This window comes from Schistocerca piceifrons, chromosome 1, assembly GCF_021461385.2.
Source record: "Schistocerca piceifrons isolate TAMUIC-IGC-003096 chromosome 1, iqSchPice1.1, whole genome shotgun sequence".
NCBI classification, from domain to species: Eukaryota; Metazoa; Arthropoda; class Insecta; order Orthoptera; family Acrididae; genus Schistocerca; species Schistocerca piceifrons.
Genome location: NC_060138.1, coordinates 280,121,874 through 280,146,450, shown reverse-complemented (window position 1 = coordinate 280,146,450; position 24,577 = coordinate 280,121,874). Strand labels below are relative to the sequence as shown.

General features: G+C 41.7%; 1 protein-coding gene across 6 annotated transcripts in view; it reads right to left on the bottom strand.

Annotated features, from left to right (window-relative positions):
* The window catches only part of LOC124789124 (hyccin), a 167,383-nt gene that overhangs the window by 82,070 nt on the left and 60,736 nt on the right, over window positions 1–24,577 (bottom strand). For all 6 annotated transcript variants that reach the window (XM_047256452.1, XM_047256417.1, XM_047256430.1 and 3 more), the window contains one exon: window positions 4,784–4,903. In XM_047256452.1, coding sequence (XP_047112408.1) covers window positions 4,784–4,903 — 120 coding nt within the window. The remainder of the gene's footprint in view (window positions 1–4,783; window positions 4,904–24,577) is intronic.

Below are 24,577 nucleotides of genomic sequence, written 5' to 3'. Positions count from 1 at the left end.
AAAGGAGGCACGATAGATACAAAAAAAGTACAGATCTATTAGCCACCTCTCCACACCATAGATATTTACTTAAATTAACATCAACTACACACACACACACACACACACACACACACACACACACACACACTGGACATCAGACAAAAGACGCAGCTGGCTTTAAAAGTATGTATAGCAGAATGGACCATTTGAAAGTACAGAAAGAGATTACAAAATAGAGCACTAAATATGAATTACCTCTTTGTCTAGAGTTCACAAAGCTGGAGAAAGCTTTTGACTGCTTTTGAGCAAATCTGTATGGGCAGTTCTTAAGCAAAAGTCACTGACTCTACTTATGTTAGTATAGAGAAGAATATGTACACAAATCTTACAGCTTCCATTAAAGTTCATGGAGACAGTGGAACATTAAGAATAGAAAAAGGGGAGGGAGGGATTAGCTCTAGAGATTCCGTATCACCAAAATACTGAGGGGAAGGTATATAAACAAATCTGTGGCACAGTCACGGGCTTCTACACAGCAACCTCCTATGCAAACCTTTTTATGTACCATCTAGAGGACGCCTTCCTAGCCTCCCAAAAACCCAAACCCCTTGTTTGCTTCAGGTTCATTGATGATACCTCCATAAACTGGACTCACAACCAAGAAACTCATTCCTCATTTCTCCAAACCCTCAACACCTTCTCCCCCATCTATGTCACCTCATCAGCCCGAAATCAAGGTGCCACCTTCCTGGACCTTGGCCTGCACCTCTGATGGTCCATCCACACCTCTGTCCATATTAACCCACTAATAACCAACAGTACCTGTATTTTGACATCTGCCATCCCTTCCACAGCAAAAAAATCTCTCCTATATAGTCTAGCCACTCATGGACAGTGTACCTGCATTGACGACAACTCTCCTGTCCAGTACACTGAAGGTCTCGTGAGGGCTTTCACGGACAGGCACTAACCCCAGGCCATTATCTTCGCACACCCCTGGTCTTCCCACCATCCCCAAGAATTAGATACAAATAAGAACTTCCCTCATCACCCTCTATCACCGTGGACTGGGACAACTAAACTACATGCTTTGCCAGAACATTGAATAGCAATCATCATGCCCTGAAATGGAGAATATCTTACTCTAAATCCTTTCCACCCCTCCTAAAGTAATGTTACGTCACCCACCTAACTACCACATCATCTTAGCCCATCCTTATGCCACTCCTAATCCCAGCACCTTGGCATAGGGATCATATCCCTGGGGAAGACCAAGGTGCAAGATCTGCCCGATTTAATGATCCAGTCCGGTCAGAGTCTTATCCAACTCAATAGTCAGAGGCAGAGCCACCTGTGAAAGCAGCCATGATATACACCAACTCTGCTTCAACCATTGCACAACATTTTGTGCCAGTATGGCATCTAACCAGCTGTCTGCCAGAATGAATGGTCACCACCAAAGTGTGGCCAAAAACAACGTTAACCACTCAGAGTCACAATGCTCCCCACTGGTTCTGGCACCGCTGCAGGACATGCCTGGCCCATACACCTGCTACCCTTGCTCCCACATTCCTAGGCAGCACATCAGCTGCTTCCTCCTGAGATGCTAGCTACTCACTCCCAGCCTCACTTCCTACATCCCATTCCTTTCTACCTCTGTACACCTCATCTGACACAACCTATACAGCCCACCTGCCTGCCACACTGCCATCACAGCACTTGTCCATCTGACACTATGTAGTATGCAGGGGACAGGCTCATGAGCAAACATCAAGGATTCATCAATTTAGTACGAGAGAGAGAGAGAGAGAGAGAGAGAGAGAGAGAGAGTGTGTGAGAGAGTGAGACAGGAGGGGGGGGGGGGGGGGGGGGCACCACGAGGACACGCGTATTTGGTCTGTGAGTCAAAGCTTCTGCTACTTGGTGAATAAGTTATTTACATTCTAACAGTTATATCATCATAGCTGAGAAAAAAGAAGCAATTCATTTTAACAGAGCTTAAAATAAACGAATTGAAATGGAAACTGTAAATATTAAAAATGGGGGTCATAAAATGAGTTGATTTTTTTTCGGGCATGTAAAGAAAAATCAGGAAATGCTGAGGGAATTACACTAGGAAATGAGACACTAAAAATAGAAGAAAATTTTTGCTATTTTGGCAGTCAAATGATGATGGCCAAAGTAGTGAGGATACAAAATGTAGACTGGCAACTTTAAGAAAAGTGTTTCTGAAGAAGAAAAGTTTGTTAGCATTGAATATAAATTTAAGTATTAGGAAGTCTTTTAGGACGGTATGTATTTGGAGTGTGGCCCTGTATGGAAGTGAAATGTAGGTGATAAGCAGTTCAGACAAGAATAGAGTAAGGTGCGTCAAAAGAATATTGAAGATTAGAAGGATAGACCATATGACCAGTGAAGAGGTACTGGATACAATTGGGAACGAAAAAAATTGTGGCACATGTTCCCTGAAAGAAGTGATTGGTTGGTACAAAACATTCGAATACATCAAGGAATCACCAATTTAGTAACAGAGAGGAGTGTGGGAGGTAAAAACTGCAGAGGGCAATCCAGGACATGAATACGGTTAGCAGGTTCAAATGGATGTAGGTTGCAGTAGCTATTCGGAGATGAGGCTTGCACAGATAGAACAACAAGGAGAGCTGTATCAAATAGTCTTCTCACTGAAGAGCACAACAACAACATAAAGATGATGTTGGCTAGACAACAAAAGAAATAAACAAAACAGCAAAAAAAAAATGCGGTTTGTAAAATAGTTTTCAAAATTAAGCTTCTGATGTTTTTAAAATAGAAAGTCAACATACAGAGTGTATTATCAATTTTGACTTGTGGCACTGGCACATGGCCATTTAATCCAAAAACCATTCAAAAATGGGCAGAGCTCCACTGAGAAAGAATGTACAGTGGTTGAGGCATTGAACTTGCAGTTGACAGGAGCAGAGTTTAAATCTCTGTTTGGTCACCCATATTTTTATTTTTATCCCCAAATTGGCTGAAGCAAAGCTAGGTTGATTGATTTGGTAAGGCACACATTCAACTTACTTCTACATCCTCATCCTATCCAAATTTATGCCTTATCTTTAATGACTTCATTCTTTATGGGATACTTAATTCTCATTTTCCTTCCTTTCTTTAAGTGTTTGGTTTATTCTCCTTAAGTACTCTGAAGACAGAAGTCGTGATAACTGTTCAGTAGTTTCAACATTCTGGTAGAAAGCAATCAGTTAATTATGGATGCATCTCTGATGACTGAAAGAACTACACTATCTCAAGTGCCTCAAATTAGTAGCACACTGACTTCAGGAGATGAGTGAGAATTTAATCCATCTCACCAGCACATAAAAATGTTTTCATATTCAGCTAAGATAATGTCAATAACCCTAGTTTACAAAATGAGAGGATGTTGCCACTTTCACATAAATGTATGTTCACTGTCCATTCTGAAAGGCTATGGACAAACAATGCTGCTAGTAGTCTATGGACATACGATGCTGCTCTATGGACATATGATGCTGTTAGTAGTCGTCTATGGACAAATAACTTTGCCACTAGTCTATGGGCAACAAATGTTGTTAGTAGAACAGCAAGTTTTGCAAAAGAACTTCTGTGAAGTTTGGAAGGAGGGAGAGGAGATACCAGCAGAATGAAAGCTGTAAGGATGGGTCCTGAGTTATGGTTGGGTAGCTCAATCAGTAGGGCATTGGCCCACAAAACGTAAAGTTCACGAGTTAGAGTCTCAGTTTGGCACACAGTTTTGATCTGTCTGGAAGTTTCATATCAGCACAAGCTCCACAGTAAGTTTCTGAGGCACTGACACCCTTTTAACTAAATGAAACAAAAATACTAGTTCCGAACACAGGTAATTCTAGAAGTTCCAATAACAGGCAACTGTGCATGTGAGTAATCCTTTCCTGTTCCTAGAGCAAAACTTAAGTGCTTATACTTCTAACTGCTTTAGATACAATATTACCAACGACAACCAAGAATTTGTATAACCTCTCTGTACATTAAATAAATTAATAAAATAAAACCTAACAATAAAAAAGAGGAATTCATTGCAATTAGACAAGTTGTGGGTCTTAATGCTAGGTGTGACACTGCGATCTCTGATGGTGGTCAGATGACATGTCCTGTTGCACAGATACATACAAACAGTTTGGCTTCCTGAGCTTGTTTCATACCAGACACTAACCAACAAAGTCTTTCTGGCCACTGAGGATGTCTTCAGAACTGTCAGCCAAAATATTAGGCACACAAACATGTTCTAGACCGTGGTTTAATGGATAAGTAAAACCATTATGGATATTTAAAATCATGTTTTGTTTAAGGAACTGCTGCTGGAACAGTGTGATCACTTTTTATGCTTCATATAGGCAACTGCTAAGTATAAATGAGACCCCACCCACACCCACACACACACACACGCACACGCAAAACTGGTGCCCCTGCATGTCCACACATTTTGAGTGAAAGGACACAAAGCACAAAACACTTACATACACTGTTTTTAGTCACAATTTTGCCTAAATAAAAGACTCCACAAAATATTTATGCAAAGGACATGTGATATCCTCACTGGAAACAACACAAACAGGTGGTTTTAAAATGTGTCATTTTTTTAGTTTTATTTTGGTGAGCACAGTGTCTATGATTGGAATTAACACAGTTATTATAAGGCATCCCATCTGCCTCACACTACCTTGCTCCTATCCTACAAAGAAAGACCACTATAAAAAAATTTACACTAAATAAGCTTTATTAAGTTTATGAAAGTTATGCTTACCAGGAAGCTTCTTCGTACGGAAAGAAGCATTCGTAATCATTGATTTGCTGACAGTCGTAACTGTTGTCGTTGCTGGTGTAAGAGCAACACTGATACCCATTGGTCCATCTGTAGGTTGACCTAAGAACACAGAGTACAAATTCAACTGTAGTAAAATGACTATTATTTGCAAAGTATTAGTGTTACTTCACATAAAATTATTTTCAGTACGAACTCAAGTCTAAGAGGTTAAGACAGTGTTTATGTTCTTCAATTGAAAAATGCGTTAAAATAAGAAGAATGAAAACTCTGTTACGCTGTCAGGTGAGTGATAACCTGTCATCTTCAGCTTTGCATTGACTATTTTCAAACATAAAATAAAAATAAACGCACACTTATCATTATGCATTAGCTGCACAAATGACCATTAGCTGCACGAAAGTATCATGCGCAGCACTGCATGCAATACTAATTGGCCACCAGGTAAAAATTTCTGCTCTTTAAGGTTTTAAATTTGACACATTAATAGCAAAGCAGGACAGAGAATATTTAAAGTGTATCAAATGTGTCAAAACTTAAGTAAGCCACACTTAAGTGGTCAACGATGGAAGAACTTAGTGGACAGAAAAAGAAAGTATGTAAGTTGGGGTAGCAGCCCAATCTTTCTTTGGGATTTCATTCCCTAGCTCATACATGTACAATCTGAACTGAAGAATGGAAAGTCTGCTGGAAGAAAGCACAACCCCCAAGTGGCAGCTTGAAGAAGAAATCCACTATCTCTTCATGCAACACACCGGGTTGTCTGAGGAGTTCAATGCCCATAAGACTGATGAATCTGATCATCCTCAGAATTCTGCCGGTCTTAAATTTAAGGAGAGATTCTTTGCTGGCACTCTTAATGTAAAGTCCTTGTTGAAAACTGGTAAACAAAATGAACTGGAAATTTTCTTAGATAAATATGAAACCCAAGATCTTAACTGAACAAGCAACACAATTTCTGGATGAGAATATGACAAAGCAACAAAATACAAAATCTTCAAAGGTAAGACAGCAATTACAATTATGAAAGGAAAACTACTATTATGTTTTATGTTCAGAAAGAGTTGATGATTTTCCACAGTTCATATCCAATTCAAAAGGTTCTCACTTCTCACAATGAAATACAAAAACACAAAACAACTTTTCTTAACTGTCATGCCCCAATAAAAAGATGATATGAAGAAGAATCCAAGTAAACCTGAAGAATTGCGGATGATAAAATATTCAAAATCCCAAAATCAATTATTATTATACTACTATGAGACTTTAATGCAAAATAGGCAAAAAAAGGACTTTCAGAAAAATGGTAGAAGTTTCAGCACATAAAGGACAAATAAAAATGGCATGAGATTGATTAATCTCTCTAAATCCTTTCATCTGAAGTTAATATTATTAAGAAACTTCCAAGAAAAGCTGAAACACTGATACCCCTGTGGTTAAATCACGAAAAAGATTTATTTCCATATATAAATTAATCACAGAGAAGTATGTGATCTGCATAGCATTCAGTGTCCAAAATTATATAGTTATTCCTTGTTTTGTCTCAAAACAAGGAATAACTATATAATCCAAAACAAAGAATAAACACAATGCAGCACTGGATCATGGAATTCTCATCTAATGTGCACCACTGTACTGCAGAATGTATATAGTGGGAGTCACTACACCCCTAAAGCTGATGTTAGGTGTATTCCAACTGGACCACGTAGCTGTTTATTAAGAAATTATTAAGGAAATTCCCAATGTTAAAAATAATAAGAAATGGGGAATCTGACTCGGATCACTATCCCTTTAAAATTAAGCTAAAACTCCTGCCCCGCAAAATTTGAAGACGATCACAAAAATTAGTAAAACACAGAAAAAACAGGCTCCACACTAAACAAACTATAGAAAACTTTCAAGGAGAAATAAAAATCACTAAATCCTGTAACTGTAAATAATTATTCAAACAGGTCAGTAGTTCACTGAAGAAAATATCTGCATCAGTTAAAGTTATTAAGAAAGTGATGAAATGACTTCTGGTGGAAAGAATGAAAAAATGGAAATGTTCTGGAAAGAATTAAAATAATGGGCTACTGAAACTACAAAGAAAAGATACAAGAATGATAAGGAGTATTAAAAGGGGTCTTCAAAATTCAGTGGAAGTGCAAATACAGAATAATTTTGAAAAAATAAGTCCAGAATTTTCTACCACAACTTTAAAAATAGCCTAAAAGCCTATCAATCACCAAGCTTTTGCTTCAAATATGCAAATGGTAAAAATTGGCCTTAACAATCCCAAAAACTGTGCAATACTGGCAAAATACTTCAAACACAGAAACAGACAGAGCCAAACCATAAACTATATTTTCCAGAGATTCACTAAAACCGAGAATATTATTCACCACCTAGAGCTGAACAAATTAAGTAAGTAGTAGTAATGATGATGATGATGATGATGATGATGATGATGAAAATGGTCTGCATCATAGAAGAGGTTTTGAAAAAAGAAAAGCTCCCAGATGTATGGAAAGTGAATACAATATATCCGTGGCACAAGAAAGGGTAACAAGCAAGATGTTGAGAATAACAGAGGTATACCCTTTACAAATTGCTTGTAAGATATCCTCAACAATGTTACTTAACAGAGTACAGTCTACACTTGACTATCCACTGGGGAAATACCAATGTGAGTTTAGAAAGGGAAGTTCATGCCTGGAAACAATTTGCAACCTGAAACCCATTAATTCACCACAAATTAATGAACTCTAAAGACATAGTTCAACATTTATTACCTTAATAAATTTTTTTTGACCCTGTTGATAGGGAAATCCTAGACAAAGTAATCTGTGGATTTAGAGTTATAATTAACACTTTTCCGTCTGCACATCTCAAACAAATTTATTCGCTTGGCAAAAGCAGCACTAATTTGGATTACTTGGCTCGTCGCTGGCCACTTGTCACCTTTCCGTTGATAACAAGCTTCAAACACATTGACTTATGCTTTAATTTTCCGGAAATCCTCTATTTTGCCATATCTTTCCACAAACTCTAAATTTCTTTTCAAGTAACTTCTCTGCAAGTTCTACACTGTTATTCGACATATTAAACTCTGTCGAATAATAGTAATGGTTTCTTGCATTGCCAGTTTTCTTATTTTGAGCTAGCTCATGTTGTTTATTTCTAAATTTCAAAATGATAGGTGTATATTTTTCACTTTTTCCCTTTCTCATTTCTTTTATTTTCATTCGCAGCCATTTTTATTATGATAAAATATTCTCAACTGATTATGTATGATGGGAGAGACCTGTCAAATGGTTCAACAGTTTGCTGTTGTGTGCTATTCAACAAATTAATACTGTACACATAAGACTTTGTTTAATATCTTGTCAGTTTTTGTATTAAAAAGTAAAGAAAACATTTATATGATGTGATTGATGTATTTGTTTGTACTTCTGTAGTTTTAATTCTGTTGATATAGTATTCTTTTCTCCAGTGTACTATTCATCGTAGATAGAAAATTCGCAAAATTTCATTCTTTGTTTTCTTCTTGCATTAAGACTGTGCCAGTTTCTTTTACCCCCTGCCTTGGAATCCTTCCATTTTTAAAACTTTTTCTTTAAAGATTCCTCTTTCCAATATTACTACTTACCTTACGTTAATGCTTTTCATGTATTCCCTAACCTCTTGAATCCACGTGAGTGTTAATTTTTTTTTCCCCCTTAAGATAAATGAAGATCTGCTTGGGGAGCCTATTTCATCCAGTCTGTAGATATGTCAAAAGGGGCAGGAAAGAGAGAGAGAGAGAGAGAGAGAGAGAGAGAGAGAGAGAGAGTTATCTCATCTTCCTCACTGTTTCTGATATCCTTTGTTGTTGTTGTTGTTGTTGTTCTTCTTCTTCTTCTTCTTCTTCTTCTTCTTCTTCTTCAAGATAGTGACCATTTATTGTAAGTTCTTAGGTATACCACACACTTCTCCCATCTTGTCTATCCTACCCTCTGAAGCAGACTTTTCGAAACTGTTTTCTTGAATAGTCTCGCCAAATATTTTAATTTTTGTTTGCCTTTTCTATTTTCCCAATACCTGTTGTTGAGTATGTTGGACCACTTTGTATATTTATCATGAACTTTGTTTACTCTGCAGAGATTTGTAAGCCTGCCAAGTTGGCTGTCTCTTCCTGAGGATTGATGTACGTTGCTATATCCATCAGGCTTTGAGAAAGAATGACCGAATCATCCACAAATGCTAGGCAATTTATTGCAATATCCTCATTTTCCTCCCTAGCATGAATGGCAATACATAGGATTCTTTGTTTTTCATTCCAAATTCTTAAAATTTTCTTCATGTCACGGTTGAAAAGAAGTGGAGATAAACCACCAGCTTGCTGACACCTGCACATATTTTGAAAGTTTGAGATCTCTTACCCATAAACTTTACTTTTCAGTTTGTGTCAGTCAGAGTTTCTCGAATTGGGTTTGCCAACTTAACACTAAGCCATCCGGTGACACCACAGTGGTGTCATGCGCAAAATAGCGGTCAACAGCTGGTGACACCATAGTTCGTCTGCATAATATCGCTCAGTGGCCGGCCACACCACAGTGGTGTCGTCTGCATAGTATCGCTCAGTGGCCGGCGACACCACAGTGGTGTCGTCTGCATAGTATCGCACAGTGGCCGGCAACAGCACTTTAGTATTTTTGGCATTCTGTTGGTGTTTTGTTTAGGTAACAATAAGTTACACACGTCAACAAGTTTTTTTGTTTTTATATGTACTTGTGCCCTTTCATCATGGCGGACGAAAGAGACAATAGGATTAATAGGATTATTTACGATGAATGTGCGGATGTCTTGTCTGATGTTCCAGACGACTTGGCTGATTGGGAAGAAAATATATATTAAAAAAAGACGCAGAATCATAGGAAGATAGTGAAATACGTCCAAAAATAATTCGGCGAACGCTATGATTGCCAACTAATTCGGATGAATCAGACAAAGAAGACAGTGCACAGTGGTCAGACTTTGATTTACTGAGGACCAATTATAAATTTGAAGGATCCCCGGGTCCAAACATATTTCCCAAAGATACACAGAGCGTCGAGGATATTGTAGAATTATATATTTGGAACAATCTATTTGAATAGCTTGCATTTATCGCGAATCTCTTGCCCAACGTTAAGTACCGAGCGACTGGAAAAAAGTGCAGGTGATGCCTGTATATAAGAAAGGTAGAAGGACAGATCCTCAAAATTACAGACCAATATTCTTAACATCAGTTTGTTGCACGATTCTCGAACATATTCTCAGTTCAAATATAATTAATTTCCTTGAGACGGAAAAGTTGGTGTCCATGCATCAGCACGGCTTTAGAAAGCATCACTCCTGCAAAACACAACTCGCCCTTTTTTCACATGATATCTTGCGAACCATGGATGAAGGGTATCAGACGAATGCCATATTCCTTGACTTCTGGAAAGCGTTTGACTCGATGCCCCACTGCAGACTCCTAACTAAGGTACGAGCATATGGAATTGGTTCCCAAATATGTGAGTGGCTCGAAGACTTCTTAAGTAATAGAACCCACTACGTTGTCCTCGACGGTGAGTGTTCATCGGAGGAGAGGGTATCATCTGGAGTGCCCCAGGGAAGTGTGGTAGGTCCGCTGTTGTATTCTATCTACATAGATGATCTTTTGGATAGGGTGGAGAGCAGAGCAGTGTGCGGCTGCTTGCTGATGATGCTGTGGTGTTTACGGAAGGTGTCATCGTTGAGTGACTGTAGGAGGATACAAGATGACTTGGATAGGATTTGTGATTGGTGTAAAGAATGGCAGCTAACTCTAAATATAGATAAATGTAAATTAATGCAGATGAATAGGAAAAAGAATCCTGTAATGTTTGAATACCCCATTAGTAGAGTTGCGCTTGACACAGTCACATCGATCAAATATTTGGGCGTAACATTGCAGAGCAATATGAAGTGGGACAAGCATGTAATGGCAGTTGTGGGGAAGGCGGATAATCGTCTTTGGTTCATTGGTATAATTTTGGGAAGATGTGGTTCATCTGTAAAGGAGACCACTTATAAAATACTAATACGACCTATTCTTGAGTACTGCTCGAGTGTTTGGGATCCCTATCAGGTCAGATTGAGGGAGGACATAGAAGCAATTCAGAGGCGGGCTGCTACATTTGTTACTGGTAGGTTTGATCATCAAACGAGTGTTACGGAAATGCTTCAGGAACTCGGGTGGGAGTCTCTGGAGGAAAGGAGGCATTCTTTTTGTGAATCGCTACTGAGGAAATTTAGAGAACCAGCATTTGAGGCTGACTGCAGTACAATTTTACTGCCGCCAACTTATATTTTGTGGAAACACCACAAAGATAAGAGAGATTAGGGCTCGTACAGAGGCATATAGGCAGTCATTTTTCCCTCATTCTCTTTGGGAATGGAATAGGGAGAGAAGATGCTAGTTGTGGTACGAGGTACCCTCCGCCACACACCGTATGGTGGATTGCGGGGTATGTATGTAGATGTAGAATATATTAGCAACGAAACCAACAAGTACTACAGTCAAAATTGTAATAGAAGGAAACTGGATTAAGAAAATGCCAAATTTGTTGATGTTACAGGACCTGAACTTAGAAAATGGTGTGGGCTTGGTATCCTTTTGGGAATTGTCAAAAAAGCAAGGATCGATGATTATTGGTCAACGAATCCGATGATAGACACACCGATATTTCGCAAAACGATGTCCCACAACCGATTCAGACAAATATTATCATTTTTACATTTTTCCGACGGCAACTTTTCCGACAGCAACAATAAACCGGATAATGCCGTCCGGCTTGTCAAAGTACAATTCGTAATTGATTATTTTTCCAAAAAGTTTAAAGACACTTTTAATCTAAGTCAAAACATCTCAACTGATGAAGTGACAACGGAGAGCTGCGGGGTTAACGGAGTCCTTAAGGCGATGTGAAAGGTCCAGGCAAGGCTTCAGCCTAGGTTTAGACCATGGAGGTGTATGTGAATGGAACTCGAGGAGAGGTGGTAAAAGGTAGGACTCCAATTCAGAGAGAATGGACCTGATGTGTCTGCAATCGTGAGCCCAGACCTGCGCCACCGATGCGGGAGATGAACCGCTGTGGGTGGGAAAAGGAGACGGTAATTCGGATGCGCAGGAGAAAATGGTTCAATGGCTCTGAGCACTATGCGACTTAACTTCTGAGGTCATCAGTCACCTAGACCTTAGAACTACTTGAACTTAAGCAACCTAAGGACATCACACACATCCATGCCCGAGGCAGGATTCGAACCTGCGACTGTAGTGGTCGCTCGGTTCCAGACTGCAGCACCTAGAACTGCACGACCACTCCGGCCGGCTGCGCAGGAAAACTACGAATGTGCACAACATAACTGGTGACCAGTTGTGCACGTTGGATATGCAATGGAGGCACTCCGGCCTCCGCCGTGACACTGGGCACCAGACTCATTCTAAAGGCTCCTGTCACTAGACGAATGCCAGAGTGGTGCACTGGGTCAAATAAACGCAATGCTGAGTGTGCCACCAAACTGTAAACCAGACTCCCATAGTCAAGGCGAAATTGAACAAGGGCTCTGTAGAGCTGCAGCAGCGTAGAGCGATCTGCACCCCAGTTGGTGTTGCTCAAGCAGCGGAGAGCATTGAGGTGCTGCCAGCACTTCCACTTAAGCTGACGGAGGTGAGGGACCCAAGTCAATCAGGCGTCAAAAACCAGTCCTAAGAATCAATATGTATCCACTACAGTGAGTGGATCATCATTAAGGTGAAGTTCTGGTCCGGATGAGTGGTACGACGCTGACAGAAGTGCATGACACACGACTTTGCAGCTGAAAACTGGAAGCCATTGGCTAGGGCCCATGACTGCACCTTTTGAATGGCTCCCTGTAAGTGTTGCTAAGCAACACCAGTACTGGAGGAGCAACACGAAATGCGGAAGTCATCCGTATACAGAGGGGGTGAGAACGACAACCCTACAGCTGCTGTTAATGACCACTAAAAATAGAAACACTAAATACAGAGCCCTGTGGAATGCCATTCTCCTGAATACGGGGGAACTATGGAAGGCACCAACTTGGACACAGAAAGCATGGAGCAACAGGAAGTTTTGGATAAAAATCGGGAGCAGGCCCCAGAGACCCCATTCATAAACGTGGCAAGGATATTATGTTGCCAGGTCGTGTCGTATGTTTCACATAAGTCAAAAAGACGGCAACCAGATGTTGGCACCTGGAAAAGGCTCTTCGGATGGCAGACTTAAGGAACAAAAGATTGACAGTGGTAGAGCGACCCTGGCAGAAGCCGCCCTGACATGGAGCCAGTAGTCCACGTGACTCCAGGACCCAACCCAACGGCTGACACATCATACGTTCTAGCAGCTTACAAAGAACATTAGTAAGGCTGATGGGCCCGGTTATTACTGGGTTTGAGCACTGGAATGATGGTGCTCTCCCACCATAGCGATGCAAGGACACCATCGCACCAGATCCGGTTGAAGTTGATGAGGATATGTCGCCTGCAGTCAGATGAAAGATGTTTAATCATATGGATGTGGATACGATCCAGCTCAGGAGCTGTGTTGGGGCAATGTGCAAGGGTACTGAGGAGCTCCCACTCTGTAAATGGTTGACACGTACCTCTCCCAACACTCCTGTTTCCGTTGTTTTATAAGCTGGCGAATGCGGGCACGGTGCTGCTTAAAGACTATTAGGTGCTCTAGGGAAGGGTGCTGCTTATGTCACTGTAGAGCTTGCCGACGCTCTTTAATTGTCTCAGCAGATTCCGGTGACCACCAAGGGACTGTATTTCACCAAGTCACCCTAAGGAAAGAGGGATCGAATTTTACACTGCAAATACGATCGCTGTAGTGACCTGCTCAACCACAATGATGATGGCACCATGTGGGGGAGATTCAACAGTGACAGCAGAGGTGAAGGATACCCAGTCTACCTTGTTTAAAGCCCATCTGGATAGGCATCCAAGGGCATGATGCCATGGGAGTGACAGGAAGATGGGGAAATGGTCACTACCACGCAGGTCGTCATGCGTTTTCCAGTGGTTAGATAGGAGAAGGCCAGGACTGCAGACAGAGATAAATGACAGAATATGTGGCATATGCCACACTGAAATGTGTGGGGGCACCTGTATTTAAGAGGCAGAGGTTGAGGTGGGACACTAAATTTCCGACATCTCTACATCGGCCAGTAAGCACAGTGCCGGCCCACAAGAGGTTATGGGCATTAAAATCTCCCAAAAGTAGGAAAGGTTTAGGGAGTAGATCAATCAGTGCAGCCAATACGGTCAGGGGTACTGCACAATCTGGAGGGAGATATACATTGTAGACAGTTATTTCCTGCATTGTCCGTATCCTTCAGGAGTAGTTTGAAGGGGCACAGGTTCACTACAGACTGAGTTCACGACATAGATGCAAACTCCACCTGACACACTATTATATTCGCTGCGGTTCTTTTGATATCCCCTGCAGTTGCAAAGGGCAGGGGTCCACATTGCTGGGAACCAGGTTTCCTGGAGGGCAATTCAGAAAGCAGATGTAAAGCTTAATGGTTGCCGTAGCTCAGCCAGGTGCTGGAAGAAACTGCTGCAATTCCACTGGAGGATGATGTGATCATGAGACTGGGAAAGCATGAAACAATGAGGCAGTCTACACCTCAGGGTCACATGATGCCACCAACTTATTTACTGAACAGGCTACATCCATTGCATCTGAGGACCCAGCGAGATCTCTAGGTCCTCAGTGGAAGCCAGAATCGCCACTTCTTCCTCAGACGCAGAGCTTGTAGGTAGCGGTTGTGTGGGTGCCACCAGCCCCTTGACTCTTAGCGGTCTTTTTCAGTTTTTCTCGCTGCTCCTTAGGTTTGTCCGGCTGGGAAGGCTCCACTGATTCAGTCTCAGGGATACCTGTGGTTGCTTTAGCCACTTGCGGGTGTCACCTTTACCACCGGTAGGAACCTGGGAAGGGAGTGACCCAAGGGACCCCTTCCTAGCGAGAGGAGCCAAAGAAGACGTATGCTTCTCCAGCTGAGTAGTGGGGACTGATGTCCCCAATGGTTGGGGGGGGGGGGGGGGATGTTGCTCCCAAAGTAGGTGGTGGAGGAGTAACAGGGAGGGAAGTGCCCCCCACCATCAAGTGGGCAGGTGGAGTCTGGCGGCTCTAAGAGCCAACTGTATGCAGTGGAACGGAAGATGGTAGAACCATTGTCGTAGCAGCGGTGTAGGTTGATGTCATACACACAGGATGTAGCCTCTCATTTTCTCTTAGCCTCAGTGTAGGTCAGTCGGTCCAGAGCCTTGTCTTTCATAATTTTCCTTTCTTTCTGGAGAATCCTGCAGTCTGGCGAGCAAAGCGAATGGTGCTCTCTGCAGTTGACACAGATGGAAGGCGGGGCATGTGGAGTATTGGGATGCGAAGGACATCCACAATCCCGACAGGTGACACTGGAAGTACAACGTAAAGAAATTTTCATTGTTTCCAACGAAGTGTCTAATAAACCACAGTTTAGTCAGCTATCAGCCACCTTTAGTGAATTGGCAATCTAGTGAAAAGTTGATTAACTCTCTACAGTAAATTGTTGATTTCTTAGGATGGATAGGATGTGTGGCTGCTGTGTACGGACACAGGAGGAGCTGGCCACACTTCGCTAACAGCTGAACGTGTTGACGGCTGCGGTCAGCCGTCTTCAGGCTGCCGCCTCTGAGTGTAGCGGCAGTGGGAAGTCTGGTGTGTCACATGGTACACCCCAGGTGTTACATGCTTCACCCATGGTCCCTGCTGTCGAGACATCTTCGCGGGTACCAGGTGCGGTTGGGCCACCCTCTCCCCAAGGGGAGTGGCAGGTTCAGCGGTGTTCACGTTGCACCGAGGTAGAGGGTCAATGTGGAGGCTGGCCGTCTGGCATCGCCCGTTTTGCCTGTGAGTGGACATGTGGCCGCTCCTTCAGCAAGGTCCGGGCATGTACGCGGGGGAAGGGGTTTATTAGTTATTGGGAGCTCCAATGTTAGGTGGGTGATGGAGCCCCTTAGGGAAATAGCAGAAAGGTCAGGGGAGAAGACCAGTGTTCACTCTGTTCGCTTGCTGGGGGTGTCATCTGAGATGTGGAGGCCCTGCCGGCAGCGATAGAGAGCACTGGGTGCACCCAACTGCGAATTGTTGCTCATGTCGGCACCAATGACTCCTGCCGTCTAGTTTCAGAGGTCATCCTCAGTTCATACAGCCGGTTGGCGGAGTTGGTGAAGGCGGAAAGCCTCGCTCGTGGGGTGGAATCTGAGATAACTATGTGTAGTATCGTTCCCAGAACTGACAGCGGTCCTCTGGTTTGGAGCTGAGTGGAAGGCTTAAACCAGAGGCTCAGACAATTTTGTGGAGATCTGGGGTGCAAATTTCTTAACCTCCGCTATCGGATGGAGAAATGTAGGGTCCCCCTGAATAGGTCAGGCGTGCACTACACGCAGGAAGCGGCTACAAGGGTAGCGGATTATGTGTGGAGTGCACATGTGGGTTTTTTAGGTTAGGGTATTCCCTCCCTAGGCCCGACAAGACGCCTCCTGAGATGCGACAAGGTAGCAGTAGGCAAAACGCAACAGGGAATATCAATATTAATGTGGTAATAGTAAATTGCAGGAGGGTCTATAGAAAGGTCCCAGAATCACTCTCATTAATAAACAGTAACAATGCCCACATAGTACTAGGGACAGAAAGTTGGCTGAAACCAGATGTAAATAGTAATGAAATTCTAAACTCAGATTGGAATGTATACCACAGAGACAGGCTGGACAGTGAAGGGGGAAGCATGTTTATATCGATAAAAAGTGCAATAGTATCGAAGGAAATTGACAGATATCCGAAATGTGAAATAATTTGGGTGAAGGTCACTGTTAAAACAGACTCAAACATGGTAATTTGATTCTCTATAGGCCCCCTGGCTCAGCAGCTGTTGTGGCACAGCACCTGAAGGAACATTTGGAAAATATTTCAAGTAGATTTCCCAACCATGTTATAGTTCCGGGTGGAGATTTTAATTTACCAGATATAGACTGGGAGACTCAAATGTTTATAAAAGTTGGCAGGGACAAAGTATCCAGTGAAATTTTTTTAAGTGCGTTATCTGAAAACTACCTTGAGCAGTTAAATAGACTTGTGGCGATAACATAATAGACCTTCTGGTGACAAATAGACCAGAACTATTTGAAACAGTTAACACAGAACAGGAAATCAGCTATCATAAAGCAGTTACAGCATCGGTGATTTCAGACATAAATAGAAATATTAAAAAAGGTAGGAAGATTTTTCTATTTAGTAAAAGTGACAAAAAGCAGATTTCAGAGTACTTGACAGCTCAACACAAAAGTTTTATCTCAAATACAGATAGTGTTGAGGATCAGTGGACAAAGTTCAAAACCATCATACAATATGCATTAGGTGAGTATGCGCCAAGCAAGATCGTAAGAGATGGAAAAGAGCCACCGTGGTACAACAACCGAGTTAGAAAACTGCTACGGAAGCAAAGGGTACTTCACAGCAAACATAAACATAGCCAAAGCCTTGCAGACAAACAAAAATTACATGAAGCGAAATGCAGTGTGAGGAGGGCTATGCGAGAGGCATTCAATGAATTCGAAAGTAAAGTTCTATGAACTGATTTGGCAGAAAATGCTAAGAAATTTTGGTCTAATGTCAAAGCGGTAGGTGGATCAAAACAAAATGTCCAGACACTCTGTGACCAAAATAGTACTGAAACAGAGGATGACAGACTGAAGGCCGAGATACTAAATGTCTTTTTTCCAACGTTGTTTCACAGAGGAAGACTGCACTGTAGTTCCTTCTCTAGATTGTCGCACATATGACAAAATGGTAGATATCGAAATAGATGACAGAGGGATAGAAAAACAATTAAAATCGCTCAAAAGAGGAAAGGCTGCTGGACCTTATAGGATACCAGTTCCATTTTACATTGAGTATGCGAAAGAATTTGCCCCCCCCCCCTTCTTGCAGTGGTGTACCGTAGGTCTCTAGAAGAGCGTAGTGTTCCTAAAGATTGGAAAAGAGCACAGGTCATCCCTGTTTTCAAGAAGGGACGTCAAACAGATGTGCAGAACTATAGACCTATATCTCTAACATCAATCAGTTGTAGAATTTTGGAACACATATTTTGTTCGAGTGTAATGACTATTCTGGAGACTAGAAATCTATTCTGTAGGAATCAGCATGGGTTTTGAAAAAGACGATCGTGTGAAACCCAGCTCACTCAGAAGGCCATAGACACGGGTTCCCAGGTAGATGCCATGTTTCTTGTCTTTCGCAAGGCATTTGATACAGTTCCCCACAGTCGTTTAATGAACAAAGTAAGAGCAAATGGACTATCAGACCAATTGTGTGATTGAATTGAAAAGTTCCTAGATAACAGAATGCACCATGACATTCTCAATGGAGAGAAGTCTTTTGAAGTAAAAGTGATTTCAGGTGTGCCACAGAGGAGTGTCTTAGGACCATTGCTATTCACAACATACATAAATGACCTTGTGGATAACATAGGAAGTTCACCGAGGCTTTTTGCGGATGATAATGTAGTATATCGAGAGGTTGTAACAATGGTAAATTGTATTGAAATGCAGGAGGATCTGCAACGAATTGACGCATGGTGCAGGGAATGGCAATTCAATCTCAATGTCGACAAGTGTAATGTGCTGCGAATACATAGAAAGATAGTTGCCTTATCATTTAGCTACAAAATAGCAGGTCAGCAACCGGAAGCAGTTAATTCCATAAATTATCTGGGAGTGCGCATTAGAAGTGATTTAAAATGGAATGACCATATAAAATTAATTGTCGGTAAAGCACACGCCAGACTGAGATTCATTGGAAGAATCCTAAGGAAATGCAATCCGAAAACAAAGGAAGTAGTTTACAGTACACTTGTTTGGCCATTGCTTGAATACTGCTCACCGGTGTGGGATCTGTACCAGATTGGGTTGATAGAAGAGATAGAGAAGATCCAAAGGAGAGTAGTGCACTTCGTTACAGGATCATTTAGTAATTGCGAAAGTGTTCCGGAGATGACAGATAAACTCCAGCGGAAGACTATGCAAGAGAGACGCTCAGTAGCTCGGTACGGGCTTTTGTTGAAGTTCAAAAATGGCTCTGAGCACTATGGGACTTAACATCTATGGTCATCAGTCCCCTAGAACTTAGAACTACTTAAACCTAACTAACCTAAGGACATCACACAACACCCAGCCATCACGAGGCAGAGAAAATCCCTGATCCTGCCATTTGTTGAAGTTTCGAGAACATACCTTCACCGAGGAATCAAGCAGTATACTGCTCCCTCCTACGTATATCTCACGAAGAGATCATGAGAATAAGATCAGAGAGATTAGAGCTCACACAGAGGCATACAGACAATCTTTCTTTCCCCGAACAATACAAGACTGGTTAGAAGGGAGAACCGATAGAGGTACTCAAGGAACCCTCAGCCACACACCGTCTGGTGGCTTGTGGAGTATGGACGTGGATGTAGATGTATATGTATGGCCAAACTTCCAGCACTTAAAGCACTGTGTCGGGGGTGGGATATATGGCTTCACATCACAGTGGTGGACCGTCACCTTAACCTTCTCGAGTAATGTGGCACCCTCAAAGGCCAAGATGAAGGCACCAGTGGCAACCTGATTATCCCAGACGAAATGAACACCTCGCCACTCTAAATTGGTGCGCAGCCCCATCGTCAGACTGCAAAAGAAATATCATGCCCTGGACCATATTTAAGCTCTTATGGCATTTGATGGTAACAAACATCCTCCAGCTTGTCACAAGCGAGTAATGCCCGTCACTGGGCAGAGGATGCCGTTTTTATCAAGACAGGCCCTGACCACATTTTGGACAAGCCCTCCACCTCCCCAAACTTGTCCTCTACATCTATGTCTACATCTACATGATTACTCTGCTATTCACAATAAAGTGCCTGGCAGAGGGTTCAATGAACCACCTCATGCTGTCTCTCTACCGTTCCACTCTCGAACAGCATGCAGGAAAAACGAGCACTTAAATTTTTCTGTGCAAGGCCTGATTTCTCTTATTTTATCATGATGATCATTTCTCCCTATGTAGGTGGGTGCCAACAGAATGTTTTCACAATCTGAAGAGAAAACTAGTGATTGAAATTTCATGAGAAGATCCCGTCGCAACGAAATTCGCCTTTGTTTTAATGATTGCCACTCCAATTCACGTATCATGTCTGTGACACTGTCTCCCCTATTTCACGATAATACAAAATGAGCTGCCCTTCTTTGTACTTTTTCGATGTCATCCGTCAGTCCCACCTGATGTGGATCCCACACCGCACAGCAATACTCCAGAATAGGGCGGACAAACGTAGTGTAAGCAGTCTCTTTGGTAGACCTGTTGCACCTTCTAAGTGTTCTCCAAAGAATCGCAGTCTTTGGTTTGCTCTACCCACAATACTGTCTATGTGATCATTCCAATTTAGGTTATTTGTAATTGTAATCCCTAAGTATTTAGTTGAATTTACAGCCCTGAGATTTGTGTGGCTTATCACGTAATCGAAATTTAGCTTATTTCTTTTAGTACTCATGTGAATAACTTCAATCTTCTTTATTGAGGGTCAATTGCCACTTTTCGCAACATACAGATATCTTATCTAAATCATTTTGCAAGTTGTTTTGATCATCTGATGACATTACAAGGTGGTAAATGACAGCATCATCTGCAAACAATCTAAGACGCCTACCAAGATTGTCTTCTATGTCATTAATACAGATCAGGAACCATAGAGGGCCTATAACACTTCCTTGGGGAACGCTGGATATTAGTTCTGTTTTACTCTGTGACTTTCCGTCTATTACTACAAACTGTGACCTTTCTGGCAGGAAATCATGAATCCAGTTGCACAACTGAGGTAATACTCCATAGGCACGCAGTTTGGTTAGAAGATGCTTTTGAGGAATGGTGTTAAGCCTTCTGGAAATCTAAAAAATATGGAATCAATTTGTCATCCCCTGTCGATAGCACTTATTACTTAATGGGTATAAAGAGCTAGTTGTGTTTCACAAGAACGATATTTTCTGAATCCGTGCTGAATACATGTCAATAAATCGTTTTCTTTGAGGTACTTCATAATGTCCGAATACAGTGTATGTTCTAAAACCCTACTGCAAATCGACGTTAGTGATATAGGCCTATAATTCAGCGAATTACTCCGACTTCCCTTTATGGGTATTGGTGTGACTTGAGCAATTTTCCAGTCTTTAGGAGCGGATCTTTCTGTGAGCGAGTGGTTGTATATAATTACTAAATATGGAGCTATTTTATCGGCATACTATGAGAGGAACCTGACTGGTATACAATCTGGACCGGAGGCCTTGCTTTGTTACACCGAGGATATCTACATCTATGTTTCTCACCTTTGCAGTTGTTCTTGATTGGAATTCAGGAATATTTACTTCGTCTTCTTTGGTGAAGGAGTTTCGGAAACCCGTGTTTAATAACTCTGCTTTAGTGGCACTGTCATCAGTGACTTCACCGTTGTTATCGCGCAGTGAAGGTATTAATTGAGTCTTGCCACTGGTGTGCTTTATGTATGACCAGGATCTCTCTGGGTTTTCTGCCAGATTTTGAGACAGAATTTCATTGTAGAAATTATTACAAGCATCTCGCATTGAAGTATGCGCCATATTTCAAACTTCTGTAAAAGTTTCCCAATCTTGGGGTTTTGCATTCTTTTAAATTTGGCATGCTTTTTTCATTGCTTCCGCAACAACGATCTGACCCGTTTTGTGTACCATGGGGGATCAGTACCATCACTTATTAATTTATGTTGTATGTATCTCTCAATTGCTGTTGATACTATGTCTTTGAAAACATTCCACAACTTTTCTACACTTACATGATCAGATCGGAAGGAGAGAACACTGTCTCTTAAAAAGACGTTCAGAGCATTTTTATCAGCTTTTTTTTAAATAGATATACTTCCCATTTCTTTTTGATGGTTGTAGGTGTAATGGTATTCAGCCTAGCAGCAACTGCTTTGTGGTCTCCAACCCCTGTATTCCTCACAACACTCACTACTTGTCCAGGATCATTCATTGCTAAAAGGTCAAGTATGCTTTCGCAACCATTTACACTTCGAGTGGGCTCATGAACTAATTGTTCAAAATAACTTTCTGAGAAAGCATTCAGTACTATTTCGGATGATGTTTTATGCCTGCTGTCGGCTTTAAAGGTATAATTTTTCCAGCATATCAAGGGTAGATTGAAGTCACCACCAACTATAATAGTATGAGCGGGGTACTTATTTGAAATGAGACTCAAGTTTTCTTTGAACTGTTCAGCAACTATGTCTTCCGAGTTGGGGGGGTCGGTAAAACGATCCAATTAATACTTTAGTCCGACTGTCAGGTATAACCTCTACCCATACTATTTCACATTAACTATCTACTTCAATTTCATTACAAGACAAAACTACCTCTGACAGCAATACCATATTTACTCGAATCTAAGCCGCACTTTTTTTCCGGTTTTTGTAATCCAAAAAACCGCCTGCGGCTTAGAATCGAGTGCAAAGTAAGCGGAAGTTCTGAAAAATGTTGGTAGGTGCCGCCACAACTAACTTCTGCCATCGAATATATGTAGTGCTACAACAGGCATGTCTTGCAGGCACAAAGATAAATACTGGCGCCAAAACCTCTTCGTCAGTAAATAAACTTAAAAAAAAAAAAAAGGTGGAAAATGAGCTTTTTTCTCCGCTCCGATTTTCGACCACTGCACTTTCATACATTATCCAACGAAGTAAATAGAAATTTCGTGTTGTTCATCTTCTAGCAGCATTTAATGTACTACGAAAATCCGACTGGCAAGACTGTTTGGAGTGTTTGTCAATATGGGAAACTTTACGTTCTGAATTTTTTTCCTACCTGTGAGAAGAGATGGTTGCTGCTAGGAACTTTTATGAATTGTGAATCACATGCAGTATTCTCTTCGCCATAACAATAATACGAATATAAACATTTTGCCATGTATTCTTTCATGTTTGCTGCTGTCTCATTTAAATCCTGTCTGCCTAATAAACTACGAAACTAGAGCGAGAGTACAGCAAACGCGGAAGAATACACAAATCATGTCATGTTTATATTCGTATTATTCTTATGCCTAATAGTGATACAGTCAGAAATGAAGCACGGCAATTGACTAGATTTTTAAATCTAAGATGACTAATTTCTGTGCAGAATATAATGTACTAAAGAGGCGTCTGCAAAGATTTTCAAACGGAGAAAAATGTTCGCTAAACTCTCGTTCAGAACATCTTCCATCATATGCAGTCTATTAATTGGTTCTTGTTGATCATTATCAAAGAAAGCAGCAGTGTAAGTAACCGCGCACAAGAGCAAGCCATTATCAGAATGCGACAAACAATGCATGACACAGTACAGTAATGCATTTTCAGCTTAGAGTGATGTAAACACATAACGGCACTTACCAGATCAAAGAAAAATAAGCAATCAATTCAAACCAGACGAAGCACGTGAAAAAGGAAGGGTACCCGTATAAATACGGATGGAGCGCCTGACACATAGCAATGGCTTCCTGGTAAAGCTTAACTGCTAAGCTTACGACTCGAACCAAACTACTGTAGCTGTATCGTCATTCGTTCAACCTCAATTGTGTCTCGTATCATAATGGACCAACTTAGATTCGATTTGGAGGTGCGGCCTAAAACTTTTATCTCCCCTTGAATTTTGAGTCTCAAATTTCAGGTGCGGCTTAGAATAGGGAAAATTTTTTTCCTTGATTTCGAGTCTCATTTTTCAGGCGCGGCTTAGATTCGAGTGCGGCTTAGATTCGAGTAAATACGGTAAATACTCCACCACCAACTGTATTTAAATCTATCCTTTCTGAACACTGTTAGACCGTTCAAAAAAATTTCAGCTGAACTTATTACCGGCTTTAGCCAGCTCTCTGTACCTACAACTATTTGAGCTTCATTACTTTCTATTAGGGCTTGGAGCTCTGGTTCTTTACCAACACAGCTATGACAATTTACAACTACAATACCAATCATTTCTAAAACCACCTTACTGTGTTTTACCTGCCCACTTTTAGACGGACGCCCCTTCTGTGGTTTCCTAAGACCCTCTAACCTAAAAAACCGCCCAGTCCCTTCCACACAGCCCCCGTTACCCATGTAGCCGCCTCCTGTGTGTAGTGGACTCCTGACCTATTAAGCGGAACCTGAAAACCCACCACTCGATGGTGCAAGTCAAAGAATCTGCAGCCTAAATGGTCAAAGAACCACCTGAGCCTCTAATTCACACCCTGCACTCGGCTCTGCACCAAAAGACCACAGTCAGTTCTATCGATGATGCTGCAGTTGGTGAGCACCGTCTTAATCTCGGAAGCAAGACTGGCAGTCTTTACCACTTCCATTAACCGCCCAAAACCAGGCACAATCTGCTCTGATCCAAAGCAACACACATCATTGGTACTGACATGAACCACCACCTGCAGTTGGCTGCACCCTGTATGCTAAATGCTCCACAAAAAACTGAGACTGCATGGACATGAAAGATTACCCATCAACTCTTGTACATACGAGGTACCGAGGCGAATAAGCTTCGCTGCCATCCTTAGCCTGGCATTCCCCCCATGGTGTGGCCACAGAGGGGAACAATTTGGGGTTGTATTTCTTAGCATTGAAGGTAGACCTCAACCGCTTAGAGACTGCTGG